At 46.8% G+C, this 15,503-nt stretch overlaps 1 protein-coding gene across 8 annotated transcripts in view; it reads right to left on the bottom strand.

The window, feature by feature from the left end:
* The window catches only part of sxc (O-linked N-acetylglucosamine (GlcNAc) transferase sxc), a 20,812-nt gene extending 5,309 nt beyond the window's left edge, over positions 1 to 15,503 (bottom strand). The window contains exons 1-7 of one of the 8 annotated variants that reach the window (XM_075689658.1): positions 15,332 to 15,503; positions 14,671 to 14,733; positions 10,572 to 10,797; positions 7,032 to 7,275; positions 6,877 to 6,951; positions 4,864 to 4,980; positions 3,493 to 3,692 (exon numbers count right to left, since the gene is read on the bottom strand). In XM_075689658.1, the coding sequence (XP_075545773.1) occupies positions 3,493 to 3,692; positions 4,864 to 4,980; positions 6,877 to 6,951; positions 7,032 to 7,275; positions 10,572 to 10,797; positions 14,671 to 14,698 (890 nt within the window). In that variant the 5' untranslated portion in view covers positions 14,699 to 14,733; positions 15,332 to 15,503. Of the gene's footprint in view, positions 1 to 3,492; positions 3,693 to 4,863; positions 4,981 to 5,396; positions 5,515 to 6,876; positions 6,952 to 7,031; positions 7,276 to 10,571; positions 10,798 to 14,670; positions 14,734 to 15,103; positions 15,280 to 15,331 lie in introns of those variants that run through there. The other 7 variants (XM_075689660.1, XM_075689662.1, XM_075689664.1 and 4 more) reach the window with 7 other exon arrangements.

Genomic DNA, 15,503 nt, shown 5'->3' with positions numbered 1-15,503 from the left:
GCAGCAACGACAGCGGCGTCAATCTTGCTGAAGCTGTGAGCCAGTTTTTCAGCCAGCTCCCTCTTCTCAGCAAACGCTCGCATGGCAGATTCCTCGTTGGCGTTGCATATTCTCCGGGCACAGGCGCAGTAGCGTTGCAGAAGTCACGGGGCACCTTTTCATTGCGGGGTGCTGTTCTTGTCACAACAAATTGCATTTATGAAGCTGACGTAATGCGAAGCTTCTGCCACTCTCGGGCATGAATCACCCATGCTGTCGCTTTGTGTGTCGTCATTATCACTGTCGCTTGGCGACACTTCGGCAACAACAGAGGCAACGATGGCGAAAAGTCGAACTAGTCGAGCCTCGTAGCCGACACCTCTTTGTATTCCAAATGCCACACACTGCAGTCAACAGCAGACCCATGTCGCGTGCCAGCGCAAACTTCTCATGTCACGTTCGATAGCACGAACAATCTCCAATTTTTCTTCTATGCTGAGCACCCGGCGTCATTTTTATCCGAGTTTCGGCATGACGCAAGTTCTCACTTGCACAACGCCACAACGCGCTCTGGCATGGCACTGAAATGATGTTGATGTGGCTTTACGCGCAAACGCACAGTGCACTTGGAGGCCGTTGTGCTGCTCTGTCGGGCCGCCCGATGGAGACGACGCACAGCCGTGTTTGCGCAACAAAAAGTGGAAACACTACGTGTTAACCGATACTTATGCAATAAGCTGGTACGGTTTATGCGGATACAAAACACACTATGTTCAATGGCCGCTGAGTCAGGGATTTGACTTTACTACTTTTAAAACGAAACTACTGTTTAAGCGGGTACGGTTTAACGAGGTTTTACAGTAATCGGAAGTCCGAAATACCGGATTTGCCCAAAAATAAGTCATTGTTTTCCATAAGTGGCTTAAGAAGCTGTAACATATTTTCTGATTGCCATTTTTGGGCATACATTCAATTTTGCGTGGCTAGTGCAATATGCATCAGCATCTACAAGCAACGTCATTCTTGGCACAGTGCCAAGCACACTATCTTGCCACTGTGGGGAAACACCACCACCAGTCAAGGTGTCTGGTGCTAGTCACATGATATATAGCAAAAATGAAAGTATCTTTCAAAAGTGATTGTTCATGAATACAGCACAAGCTACCCTATTTACACAATTGTAAGTCGACCACTTTTCCTAATTTGAAAATCTGAAGTGGAGGGGGGGGGGGGGGGTCGACTTACAATCGAAACCAAAACATGGCACGGCAACAAAGCGAGACCAACGGGAGCTACAACGTAGTTACAATTTTATGTTTGCTCTATGGCCCTACCCGTAGCTTTTCGCTATCCCGCGTGTTTGTTCACTTTTCGGAAGGGTTTTTCAACATTGTTGAGAATTTTACAGAGCACACAACACCCATGGGGAGGTGTCAATAGTTGATAGAAGCGTCACTGTTCCATTCACGGCAGCACCCTCAGAACGGCGGCACTTGCGGGGAGTATCGGTAGTTCATGGAAGAGCAGACACCGCTCGCGGGTTTCTCTTTTCCTGTTGCGCTTAGCTTTCATTGGTTTGACGCGTTCCACTTGACTGCCGGCAACGTGCTACTTCTATGCTTCCTCAGTCGTCATGAGTGCTCCAGCCCCACTAATCATTCGGCACTCATTCACAGCAGCATTCAAGAGGGCTATCGTCCTTTACGCTGAAGAAACAAATCACTGTGCAGCGGGCCGCAAGTTTGATGTTTCTGAACGGGTGGTGTGAGAGTGGCGAATGCAGCGAAGCGAAATTTTCACCTGTGACGGCAAGTGAGGAATTTCCCACGTGCCGAAGTCTGGACGCTTTCCGGAGCTGTAGGCTAAGCTTGCGTCGTACATCGCTGAAATGCGTGATCAGTCCCTGCCACTGAGGCGAGACATGGTCATGAAACAAGCCCGGACCTTGGCCTTTTAAGGACCTGCTCCGCCATGAGTACGAGTGGTTGGTGGCAGAAGACCGCGAAATTACGCAAACTGGACCTGTCAAAAAAGCCTCCCTGACGGCTGCGTGTGGTTGGGTGCATTCGGCATGGGCTGCTGTTCCACAAGATGTCGTGGTGCGGTCGTTTGCCAAATGTGGAATTCGCTGGACGACGACGCGCTGTGGGACCATAGCAGCGATGACGATGGCAGCGCTAGTGAAGATGAGTAGTCCAGTGACCATGTCAGCTACTAATAAATTTTCGTTATCGAATACGCCTTAGATTCGACTTAGATTCGAGTCGACCTACAATAGTGTGAATATGGTAGTCACATGTTGCAGCACGCACACTAGTACGCTTGCCCTTGGCCTAAACATTCCACTGCTGCGATTTCCGAGCAATGCCTTTCATGCTATTCATTTTCACACTTTTCTTGCTTTGGCAGTGGTCAGAGCGACACTCCGCACTTGTCAACGGGATCAGATAGCCATGAACAGTGGATGATAAGAGTGGCACAGAATCCATCGCAGTGCATGCTACAAAATTGCGGCACGTATTTTGACCATTGTCGTGCTGTCGCTACAGATAGGCGAAAGTACAATCAATGCAAGCACTGAATTCTCATTGGTGACTACTAGATTGACTAGGCTTTGCTAGTTTCAGCCTCGCAAAGTGCCGGTGACATGTCTGACGACCATGCCAGCGACATCTCAAAGCCAAAATATTGCTACTTCTGCTCAACTCGGTGGCTATATTAGTACACGATCGTGCAATCCGAGGCTGAATCATCACACAACATGCTGTAAGGTGTCCATAATTTCGGCCATCCTTATACATTAATTCCATAGGGCTAGTGGCAGCGCCAATAATCTGTCATTGACTGCAATACACTGTGACCATAATGATGTGTCACTAAGAGCATCCTAAATGAGAGGGGGATGAAAACACTGACTACCAGCTCACCACTGCTGCATGAGGCCACAACAAAGTGGCAACAAGCAGCTGAGCAAATGCATGTGAGCAATGATAGAAAGAACGTGGAAAGATGAGCGGAGAGTGCAGAGCGACATCTGGCTTGGCCAGCGAGCTTCCGCTGGGTGAAAAGCGAGTGCAAGCAATGCTGCCTATGCTGCGCTGTTGCTTTATCCCTGATAATTCGAAGTCAAGATATCCAAAGTACAGAGCCAAAACTTTTCAAGGTAAGAGGTGCACATGGGTTGACACCATAGCTCATTTTTTTAATTTTTTAGCTTTATCGAAATATTTCGAGATATCAGAGTTCAAGCTAACAAAGGTTTACAGTATATGTACCAGAGTTTCACCCTCACAGGCTGTTTGCATGCCTTGGACATTCACATAGGCGTCGTCTACTGCACGCTACATAGGCTACTGACACAAAAGCCTCAGTAGCTGCTACTGAGCAACTTAAAGAAATGTTCACCGAGAGTGCTACATGTGCCCCTTGCACAGCTTTTGAACTGAGAAACTCAGTGGGAGAAACTTAAAATGCTATGTCTAAACATGTGGCAACACAAGACATGCCAGGTACCTGTATGTGTCCACAGCCAGGTCGATGAGCCCTTGCTCATAGTAAACGCAAGCCAGGTTTCCGTGCACGACAGCATTGTTGGGACTGAGGTTGAGCGCCCGCAGGTAGGCTGCCACAGCTCGATCAAAAATGCGGGCCTCCTTCAGCACATTGCCCAGATTGATGTAAGCGTCCAGGAAATTTGGGTCCAAGGCCACTGCCTGAATGAACCAACATAAGGCTAGTTGTCAAAAAAATGTGCCAAATGGCAGTGCAATACGATTTTGCTGCCTTAATTAACCATGGTCTTTGTGAAGCAGCACACTTGCAAAAAAAAAATATGTTTACACAAACATGACTGGTGAGGTGATACACAATGATGGTCATGACATTACAGAGCAAGTTAAACGTGGCACACAAGATTAGCAATTATCGGAAGAAAAAATTTATGCTGGTGCCACATGGGCATTGTGAAAGCCTTCGAACCAACAGCAGACTAGGTGTTGGTACATGGGCAGCTTAAACAACCATTAAGTCAATCGAGTTGACAACGTTCCACTTACTCTTAAGATCCAAAGTTTTTGAACAGTTGCGGGCACTCTTGTCAGCACGTTTGCATAGTCCACTTTAAACAGCATATTTAAAGGAAAATAACAGCAAAAAGCTAACTTTCTTAAAATTCCGGTAGAAACCATAGATTATGACTGACAAAGACATTGTTAATTTCTTTGAAATCTCCTGGAATTCCCTTGAGTTGCAGTTTCAGCATGCAAAATTCTCCACACTCTTCATATTCCTCCTCTCATTCATAACCCTGTCACCACATCCTCTAATTAATTTTTATATGGGATCAGCCCAGTTTACTATCACACTGTCTCTGGGACTGGCCATCCACACAGACCAAACACCTTCAGAAATCGGTACAGTGAAACTGACGCATGCATGCCTTCGCCCTGGAGGCGTGCCTTGAAAGCACATGAACACGCATGACCTTCTTCGTGGCTTCCGAAATCTGCGTGAGGCGGTCGCTTGCTCATCTTGAAGACCACACCATCGTCACGGTTGAACTGAAGCAGGACCCACGCTGCCATGCGCACAGTTTAGTCGCACTTCCATGCTTTGACACTTCACGTGTGCGCTCTTTTTACCGTGACCAGGTTCGAAGCATTCCTTGTAGCAGTACAGCAATTAAAAGATGTTTGTTATATCAGGAAGTAGTTTCCATAGGGAGGCTCGGAAAATTGTGAATGCACGAAAATGTGGTCCTTATAAACAATAGATTGTTACATCTGGGATCATTATAAGTGAATCTGACTGCACACCCCATGATGCTATAGAGCACTAGCAGCACAAACTCCAATAACTGATATGCATCAAGCAACAGAAGCTCACCTTTTCAAAATGATGAATGGCCAGCCATATCTCCCCTTGGGCATTGAACACGCAGCCTAGATTGCTCCAAGCCACGGCAAATGTTGGACAAGTCTCGATGGCCTTTAGGTAGCAGGCCTGTTGCAATACCCCAGCCCAAACAAAACGTTGAAATTAAGCAGCACAGGAGTTGAGTGTTGCAGGTGCCACATGTGATTCATCGCAACCGCAGCAGTAGGCTCGCGCTGGGGAGGAAAGGAGGGGGAGGAGCTGGGGGTAGGGACGCGCACGCTCGCTGCCGCTAAGCACCGCATGGGATGAGGGAGGAGTGTGACGCTGCTATCGCCGCCGCAGTGCGCGCAAAGGGAAGGGAGGCGAGGCCTGCGAAAGGGCACCTCCCTTTCACTGCAACAAGAGAGCACATGCTCGAGGCAGCAAAGTAAGGTGTCCAATGCAGGGCTCGGCCATCTTCAGTGGGGGACCACAGAGAAGCCAAAGAAAGGGGGGCAAACCCGGCGTCAGGGGCAGACTGACCGGGCATGCTGCCGGATTACCACTGCAGGGATGCTCGGGAGAGAGGGCTGCCGCCGTAGCCTTGTCAATCCGCCCATGGTTCTACAGTGTCCACTTGGCCGCTCGCAGAGCTACCAACGCTACACCCCAAACGTGTCGCTTAGAAAGAAAAGAGAAAAAAGTTCACATTAGTAGAGCTCCCACCGAGGAGTGGGGGAGAGGGAAACGGGCGCACAGGGCGCCCGCTGTCGCCTGCTAGCAGTCGGCCCTCGCCCCGTGCTTGGCTGGCAGGACACGCACCCCAGGATGAGCCAGGCCCCTCACCTTGTCCATTAGCCAAGCAAGGAGAACGGCTCGCTAGGTGCATGATCAGCTTCTTACACATACAGACATTGTTCTGACAATTATAGATGCGGAACGACAGGCTAGCTGACCCACCTGCGAAGAAAGAACAACAGTGCAAATGAAAATGTGGGTAAAACAGGAAGAGGCGTGCGGGAGACCGCTGTGCGTGCCCATCCGCTCGTCTCTTCCCCTTCCACCTTTGCTTTCCTTTGCACCACTTGTTCTTTCAAGAGACCCCGACCTCTCACTTCTGCCAGGTGGGTGGCTGCATTAGCACTGACCTAACATGGCCTGCCTAAGCTCACATTGGTGTTCACCACGTGCAATCACATCACTATTTTGCAGAAAGCTTAAAGAAAGAAAAAAAAAAGCTGAGAAAAGCACCTTCGCAGAGAAGTGCAAGAAGCAGAAAGAGGAAGTAGATTAGTCTAGCAGATTGCACATGCTGGGTGCCCTTCCCTTGCAGGAGGAACACACAAAAACACCAAAAGTAAAGCTCCCTCCCCAGTTCTTTCGCCGCTTGCGCGTCGCGCTGCCATGCTCTATGCGCATCGCCACAGGTGCCACTGCTTAGCCAGCTGCTTCCCAGCGCAGCAAAAGGGCGCTCCGGGACAGCAGGGCAGCTGTTCCTGAAAAAAGTGCGCAAGGCGCCGCTGTTGCGTGCTCCGAAGACAGGTACGCGCGCCGCCGCTGCCGCCGCCGCCGCCAACTGCGCAGCGCCGCTGCTACTGCTGCTGCTGCCGAGGCACCCCGAGGGCCCCGGTGGTGCAAAGCCTATATTGGCTGCACCTCCACACTTTGCCAGGCAATGGTGGGAGAGGTGAACAGAAGACTAGAAAGTCTACAAAGCCTTCCAAACCAATTGAAGGCCTGGCAAAGCATGGTAGTAGCTCCTTTCTTCAACCTGCCATGGTCACCACAGTGGGCCAACATAGAAGGCACTGAAGAAGGGACTAACGAAGCGAGTCTTTTACGGTAACAAAGAAGTGAAATGAGAAATAAACGCTGCGCTGCAGGAAAGGGAGCCTTACTTCCTCATGGCAAGTCTGCAGCTGTCCTCCTGCAGAGGAAGCCATCCGTGCTATCCTGTTAGCAAGCTGATGCGAGTCTAACTAAAATAAGCTATGCAGCCAGACAACAGCTTTACAGGCAGACAACTGAACATGGTCGACTTACCTTGGCTTCATCTAGTCTACCTAAGGCTTTCAGCAAGTTCCCCAGATCACTGCGAACGCAGTACAAATCCTGAAACAGCAAGGCAGAAAGAAAGCACATGTTTGGTCAGAAACTGGTGCTGATTTTCTTCTGGAGGAGTAAGCAACGCAACTCACTGGGTTATACTGAAGTGCAGACACATAGGCCTGCACCGCCTGCTCCATGTCCCCAGCAGCAACCAGAGCTGCTGCCAGGTTGATGTAGCCATCGATGAAGTCTGGCTTCAGGCGCACAGCATGACGGTAGTTTTCCAATGCATCAGACAGCTGGCCTCGTTCCTTGTAGACGTTCCCAAGATTTGAATATGCCTCAGCCAGCAAAGGATTCTGTTTGATGGCCAGTGTTGAGAAGTTGGCGGACCTGTATATTTTTAGCCAGTCTTATTCAGAGGTCACGCTTTGTTGCCATGTGTTGCTGGCACTCCACTGCTATCTTCATTGTCTTCCGAGTTATACAGTTATATAAACAACAATGTAAGTGCCATTCTACACACAAAAATCAACTACAAGACTTCTGACCTTTAATGAAAAACTTCTCTTACACTTGGCACACCACTGTCGGCACACCAGTAAAATAAATCAGGTGTAACAAGCATTAACTGCACATTAAAGCTCATACCATGATAGGTGTCAATGGAAGTTTGAATTCTAAAAGAACCATTTCATTTGCTTCCTGAAACAAAAAGTGAGGAAGGCTTTTTCATATAAGTTATGCAGTCAACAAGCATGCAGTAGAAATTGAACAAATTCCATCAGAAGCATAGCACTCATTTTCCCTTTACAATGGACATGCAGTACGGCGGCATAACCTAACAGAAAGAAAAACTATGGAGGCACCTAAGAAGTTCTTATGATGTGCAAGTGTGAGAGGATTACTTGTTGCAGAGTTTAGTGTTGCGGCGAAATGTTGCCGAAATTAGTGCTGCTGCATTATACCTCAGGGTATAATGCTGCTGCATACGAGTTGCAACAATGCAAGAAGACACAAACCAGCCATATTGCTATCTCTCAGTCGAGTTATCGTATTTACTCGCATAATGATCGCACCTTTTTGTAAAAAAAAATTGACGCTAATTCAGGGGTGCGATCATTACGCGGCTTAAATTTCCCGCAAAAAAAAATTTTTTTTTCATTTTGCGTTTGCTGCGGGATGACAACAGGTCAACAAATAGGTGGCTGCTGCTGTGTGTAGTGCGGAACACCAAAACAAAAATGGCGGCCGGCGGAGCAAGCCAAACACACCGAACACGATTTTTTTTCTTCCGTATCTGTAATGAATAATATTGTTAATATCGGCAAGTTTGCAGCAATAACGTAGCCATGTTCACTTTGAGGGCACAGAAACAGATGGGCGCGCTTAGCTGCCAGTGACATAGAAACACATGGCAGGCATGCTGCGGAAACTGCGGAATTTGTCTTCACTACTATCCTAATACGGCACGTTTCCGCTAAGGTTGGGCGAATATCTTAGCTGTGTTACAAGCGTCAGCGCATGAATAGGGTACACTTCTAACCTATCGGTGTAAACGTGCCTGCTATCGTTACCACTTTCGGTTTGTTGCGTGCCCACGAGTGCAGACGAGAAGAATCGAAAGGCGCCTTTTTTCTTTTGTTGTTGTTGTTGACCACGACCATTATAAAGCCTACACATAATAAAGGCAAGTGTGGTTGTAGTTTTTTTTTTTTTTTTTTTCATGGAAGTGCGGAAAGTGATGAAAGGAATGAAATGGGGCAACTGCTTAAGAATGTTTGGTGCATGCAGACCGTTTGGTTTGGCTTGAAGAGTCGTTCGCGTAGCATTCAACAGATGGTAGGCGCAATCATGATTAGCTAGACTTGGGACACAACATATCGCTGCGGCAAGCTCGGTGTGCGATCATTACACGGGAAATTTTAAAACATCTAATTTTGATGACAAAATTCAGGGGTGCGATCATTATGCGAGTAAATACAATATTTGCAGAGTTTTCATTAAAGTAGTGTCTCACGCACATTGCGTTGAGTGTTCTCTCTCGATGTCACCACTTTTCAGCCCGATGACGGTACTTTTCCGAGTGACACCATGGTGCTGACACTACATTTCTTCATAAGGTTCGTAGGCAAACTCCACCTCATACTCGCCACAGCCATTGTCAGACGGGTACCCGAAGTGCATTGCATCTTCTCTGTCATCGTCGTCCGTGGGCTCCGGCGTCTGTGGGGCCCCGACAAAGCCAATGGCAGTGCAAGAGACTGTAGCTTGCTATGCTATCTAGTGAATCGCCCGCCAGGCAGAGGACAACTACGTGCACAGGCTCGAAGAGATTCAGTACTGTCACCTGTTGCAACGGTGGCTCAGTGGTTAGCACGCTCCGCTACAGAGCGGCAGCCAAACAATTTAAATTCTGCGGTTCTATGTGCCAAAACCACCCTCCGATTATGAGGCACACCATAGTAGGGGACTCCGGATTAATTTTGATCACATGGGGTTTTTGAATGAACACCCGATGCTCCAAGGGCATTCTTGCACTTTGCCATCATCGAGGGCGGGATTCGATCCTGCGATCTTGTGCTGACCAGTTCAATGCCATAGCTGCTAAGACACCATGGCAGGTTACTAAGCGGCAGAGGATCACGTCCTCACCGAGACTTTTTTTATTTAGTTAGTTAGATAAGACGACACAATTTGTGTGCAGTTTTTCTGCCACAGCTTTCTGATGATGGCACAGTTGCATGATGAGCCAAGTAATGCTCTCGGATTAAAAAATAGTTTTAGGCAAGAGAGTAACGAATAATAAAGAGCTGTAACAATATTTTTTACCATTGCACTTCATTTCACAACATTTGAGGGAATAAACAGTGGTCAAACGAGGAATGTCTGTGAAACCAACACTTGTATTTGCCTGGATGAAAACAGGTCCCCTCGCCGAAACGTTGGCTCCAGAGACTCCTCTTGCTCAAACACTATTGTTCATTTGAAGTCCATCTTCCTGTGTACCTCTGTTCTTTAAGCTTTTTCAGCATCAACAGCCTCATTTAACCCCTACAGACATGGTGTCCACATTTGTGGTAGCAGATTCTTGTTGCCAATTTTGTCCAGTAGTGACCAAAAAAAAAAAGTGAGAAAAAAAAAGAAAAATGCAGACACTTGCCTGTAGGTCTCCTGCTTACCCAATGTTACTCCAGTTCACTTTATAGTGCCGAGTATTGCTACACCTGAACATTTTACTAAAGGCATAATGTTCGACTGGATGTTCGACGTGCCACATTCCATCAGCAATGGTGAGGTAGTTTTTCCTTCCCCGTTATGCATGCTGCCGATAATTAGCTTGTACATGTGCTCCAGGCCAGTGACGCAAACCCTTTTATGAAACTATGCAACATTATTGAGCGTACACCAAGTCAAAATTTAATTACTCTGCAATTACGAGAACTCGCTAGAAATTGCGGAAATGATCTTCCTACCATTTCCCTGCAACATTTGGAATAAAATTATGTGACAAGACATTTACTGACAGTGCTTTATGCTAAATACAGCAGGTTACAACATAATGTCCAAGGCACACAAACAATAACCACATAGTCTGATCATTTTTTTAAGAAGAACAGGAAACACCTAGGAGTAGCTGTGCACCGATTTGCCGCAACAAAAGCAGTTTAGTCGAGGAGAAGACTCACTTGTCCAGTCGGCGGCATTGGAAGTGTATGGAACTCAGAAGCAACAGCACACCAGTGTTTGTGGGATCCTGCCGCCACAGCTGCATACAATGGCGTTCTGCGTTCTCGTAGTCTCCTGCCTGGTATTCCCGGTGAGCCAGCTCGGCCAGGCCTATAACACAGTGTGCACAGAAATTCCTCACTTCTGCTTCACTATGGCAGCTGTGGCAAGCTGCTGCAGACAGGGCTGTGTGAAAAAGTGTGACGAAGCAAGGAATGCTTACTACAAGGACAGGCGTTAAATACATGTGCAGCTGTAAGCATGATTTGCTTGAATGCAGCTTACCAAGATATGAGGGCAAATCGGAAAGCATTTGCCCTTATCTTTTATTAGCGAAAATAAGGTACATACAGGTAATTACAAGTATACCTACTATCCTAGGTACCTTACAATATTTTTCCGCATAGTCCCCACACCGGTTCAGATATTTGTCCCATCGCAGCATTAAATTTGAGATGTCCCTATGGTAGAATTTGACTGACTTACTGCGGAACCACGCCCATAAGTTTCACAGCCATCTGCAAACTCACAACACCACCACCTCACATTTCTCAAAGCAAGACACCTTTCCCCATATGTGGGCTGCATTCCCTGTGGATTTCAGTGGCTGTTCGCCCCTTGCTCCATAGAAAACTAATCATACTTCGCTGCTCATATGCTATGGACCCTCCCCCCCCCCCCATGTGAAGCATATCCACCATCTTCAACAACTGACAGCAGTGCCGTGATGCGGAGCTACCAGCACATAAGGCTGGACTGGTTCAAGAAAGGTCCACTGCTGTGAATGGATATGTTGACTTTGCATTTACAGCCATAATTCAATTTAAAAAAAGGGGGGGGGGGGGCCCAAAGACTTTCTGATTCGCCCTCGTATATGAGGTAGACACAACATGCCTTTTTAACTGCTCAACTGATCGACGAGGTTGAATATCCGAAAGTAACACGAAGGGCATTCGAAATGCTGTAATGAAGGTTTCCTCACCAGGTTTGGATATTGTAAACAGACAAGCGTGTTATGTCGTTTATGCAGTTATAGTCACGCAAGCAAAGTATGAAACAGCTGCACAGCGCAAAAAGAGCAAAGTTTTAAACAAAAGCTTGTGCGCCCATACTCTTGAGGGAGTTTCCTGCTGGAGAGTCAACGTCATATGCATCTACGCCAGGCACATTCACTGCAATGTAACTGATTATGGCACCTGGTTCCGATATGGGTGAAGGCAGGGAAGAAATGTGACTCACAGAAGCCAGTCAAAACAAAGTGGGCACATCTATGTTAGCAGCAGTGAATCTTGCCTCCTATCAGGGGGTGTCGCAACATTTCAATTTCTCCTATCTCCTCTAATAATGAACCTATTTAAATAATGTGATAAGACTTTTTAGACAGTGGCTCACAACTTCTAGTAAATAACAAATATTTCCAATGGGGCCTGATGAGGGGCCCTTTAAATAGGGAAAAAAAGAAAGCTGTTTTAGCAAATTACCCTTCTACAATACCAAAAAGGCCACTCTTACTATGAAGAGGAGGCTTGGTAAGCCATAAAGTACATGTGGCAACTGCAGTTTGAAGTTCTTCTACCAGCTTGTCGCAATATCAGATTTTGACTGCATCTGCTCAGGCCTACTGAAGTTTTTGTCCCTGAAGATGGACTACATTGTATTCTAAAGCAGTCAAGGACTGAACTTGGCAAGTGCCAAGGACTTTTTCAGTGAGCCACAATAGCCCAAATACAAAAAATAATTTCATGCTCATGATGACACACAAGTGTGCCAGGGTGCCACAATTTCCAAGCAAAGTTCTAGAAATGGAACTTTGACCTTCACATTTTCTTCAAGTAACTAACCTATTACTGCAAAATTTATTAAAATAAATTTTTTGAGGAATACTGCTTCACTTTAACCTAGATTAAGTGCTCTTCTTTAGTGTCCGTTTAAGGTGCACTCGGAGCTTAGTGCATGAGCGATTTAGCAGTCTACCCCTTGAGGAGGTGACCACCGCTGCTGGTGTAAAAACCCGTGACCTCGTGCTTAGCAGCAAAATGCCACAGCCACTTGGCCACCATGGCAGACTCAAATATGTCGTGCCTTTGTAAGCTGCACTCAAGTATTGCCATGTCGATAGCTGCACATTTATGTCACACCTATATGATTTCCCAAAAGAAAGATGAAGTCTTAGCTGTCCTAGTTGCACATTGCATTCTTTGCTTTTTACTTTGCAGCCTACGTGCAGCCTAGTAGCAGTTAATGATAGCACACTTTGCTGGATCTCCAAAGCTGCACTTGGCTTCAATTCAAACATGAAATTTGCATAGTATCAAAGAGAAGATGCAACAACAAAAGTGGTTGTGTAGTGCGCAACTGGCAGGGATGGCTCAAGAAAAAAGTTTCCAAAAGAAAGGAAACAATGGCATGGCATGAAACGCAGCATTTCCTGTAGTGTAATGAAATTATTGTTTCCTGTAGTCTCACACTAAGTGCAGCCTGCACTGCTTTTTTTTTTTTCTCATGTGACTATAGTTGGATACAACTTAAGTCTGTGGTGAAGTCCCGCCCACGTCCTCATAACTGCCAGCCACATTTCCTTCGCGAGGCTGCAAATAGTTCGTACTTTAAACTTTCCCTGCTACCTAAATAAGGTGGTAACCACAAAAATGAAATTCTATGCTCATAATTTGATACGTTTTCACTCGTCTAATATAGTGGAATGGTGGAAGCCTAATTCTTTATTGAATTGAAATAAAACGCTTGCTTCGCTGCAACTATTTACTGTCAAGTTTCACTTCAGTTGGTAGTGAAGTTTCATGAGTAAAGCGATGTCAGCAGTGAAATGAACTGCAACGCGGACTTTTGAAGAGTGAAATCTCAGACACCATACACTTTGTTCATGTCTGTTGCACACCTAATCCCTTCCGCCAATGAAAAGACTCTTCAAGAACAGTAGATGCGCTCCGGAGGTATCAAGTACGACGCCATTTTGAAATGGTCGCATGACGACGACTTTGCTTATGTCATTGGCTGGCGGAGGCACAACCCCAATGTGGTCCATGTGCTTTGGTTGCCAAATTCCGTTCTTTAGTAACAAATTTTTATGCGTGTAGTGCGACATGTAAATTTGGGTTTATCACACTAATTGGCTTGGTGATAAAGCGTGGTGAACAAATAAACTGTCACTGCATGGCAAGTTTCCGAACATGGCAAAGTGTGCATATATTTAATGAAAACAGCAGGAAAAAAATAAGTCGCATTCCTCCAGATATGGCAGCTTGACAGAGTTCGTATGTACGTTGCTTTTAAATGTCCAAAGTAGCCAACAGTGAAAATTCTACAGCCATATTTTATGCTACACGGTTAAAAATTCTGGGGTTTTACGTGCCAAACTACGATCTGGGATTCTTTAACGTGCTCGCAATGCACGGGACACAGGCGTTTTAGCATTTCGCTCCCGTTGAAACGCGACCGCTGCGCAGCGGCCGGGATTTGATCCCGCAACCCCGTGCTTCGCAGCGAAACTGCATAGCCGCTAACAGTCGGCAGACCGAAATCGGTGTCAGGTCGGCTTCGTTTGAGACCCTGAAGTCATTGCGGAGGGTAGGCTAAACAAAAATAAGGGGAAAAAAGGTCAACTACAAAGTATTTTATTTCTTAAAACAGCTGTGAAATATCGGCATAAGCAAGAAGTTTACAAGTAAAAAGCATTTCCTTCCCCCATTATATCGTGGCTATGATATATATGTATACAGCCACGTCAAATGCGCAATACAAAAGGGCAGAATTTCAGGAAAAGAGAAGGGAAGGTCAGTTGATTCTAATGAAAAAATGTGCGCGGCGCGCTTGGCGAACACTGCAGGTGACGTGGCGCACAACACGTCGCAAGAAGCCAAGCAATGCCGATGGCTGGCGAGGCAACTGCCTAAAAAGTGCCAATGGCTGGTATGGCTCAGCTACCTTTCCTTATTTTTTTTTATTTTTTTAGCTTTTAAGCAGTGCGTAGCAACTGCCAGCTTGTTCCGGGAAGGATGACGCACATATGGGTTAGGATGGACACAAAACAGCTGCGCTTACTCTGGAATGCCGCAGCCGTCGTCGCCATCTCACCGGACCCGGTCACCTCGTGCCACTTCAGTCCTATCAGAGGAAGCAGCACGCGAAACCGACGCCACGTTATTTGGTGTGCAGCCAACAAAAGCAAGACCTCACAATGCAACCATAGAGAATGCAACTCCGCGAGAGAGAGGGAAAGAATAACACGGCCTTCCGCATCACCTTACCGGACGCCATGAAACCACCATCGGGGTATTCAGCATTTACTATTACAGCTCTGATTAAAAAAGGAAAGAAAAAAAGCAGGCAGGGAAACTGTGAACGGCGCGTCGCAGTAAATGCTAAGGCTGATCGCGATCGCAGCAACGAGGTCGAACTCAATAGTTTCCAGGAATCGGACAGCGGCCACCATTGTCTCACGATCGAGCACTTGCGACTTACAAATGTGCGTTACCTTTAAGTCGCTAGGAAAAAAGCGGCCACGATCGCAATGCTGGTGGCCCACTAAACGCCGCTTCAGCCCAGGACCGCAGGCAGTAAGCCTAACATTACTCGAGACATTCTCCGCTCGTGCACTTCGGTGCGCAACATACGGCGATGATTTGCAGCCCGAGGCCGGCGTCGATGACCGGCCTTGCAACAGCCAGCTACAGCGGCGTAAAAGCAAGAGCAACGCACTTACCGATAGGTATTGCGAACAGCGAAATAGAAGATTCGGTGCGAACGCCAATCAACGCACTGTCGGCTCCGCGTCAGGCCTAGATAACCACATATATATTAAAATCATACAAATGAATAATACATAAAACGAGAACGCGATCACCGCTCGTGACGTCAGTGTTGACGGAAGAAAG

The sequence above is a fragment of the Dermacentor variabilis genome, chromosome 4 (assembly GCF_050947875.1).
Source record: "Dermacentor variabilis isolate Ectoservices chromosome 4, ASM5094787v1, whole genome shotgun sequence".
Taxonomy (NCBI): domain Eukaryota; kingdom Metazoa; phylum Arthropoda; class Arachnida; order Ixodida; family Ixodidae; genus Dermacentor; species Dermacentor variabilis.
The sequence above is the reverse complement of the archived record's forward strand: the minus strand, read 5'-3'. Positions and strand labels throughout refer to the sequence as shown.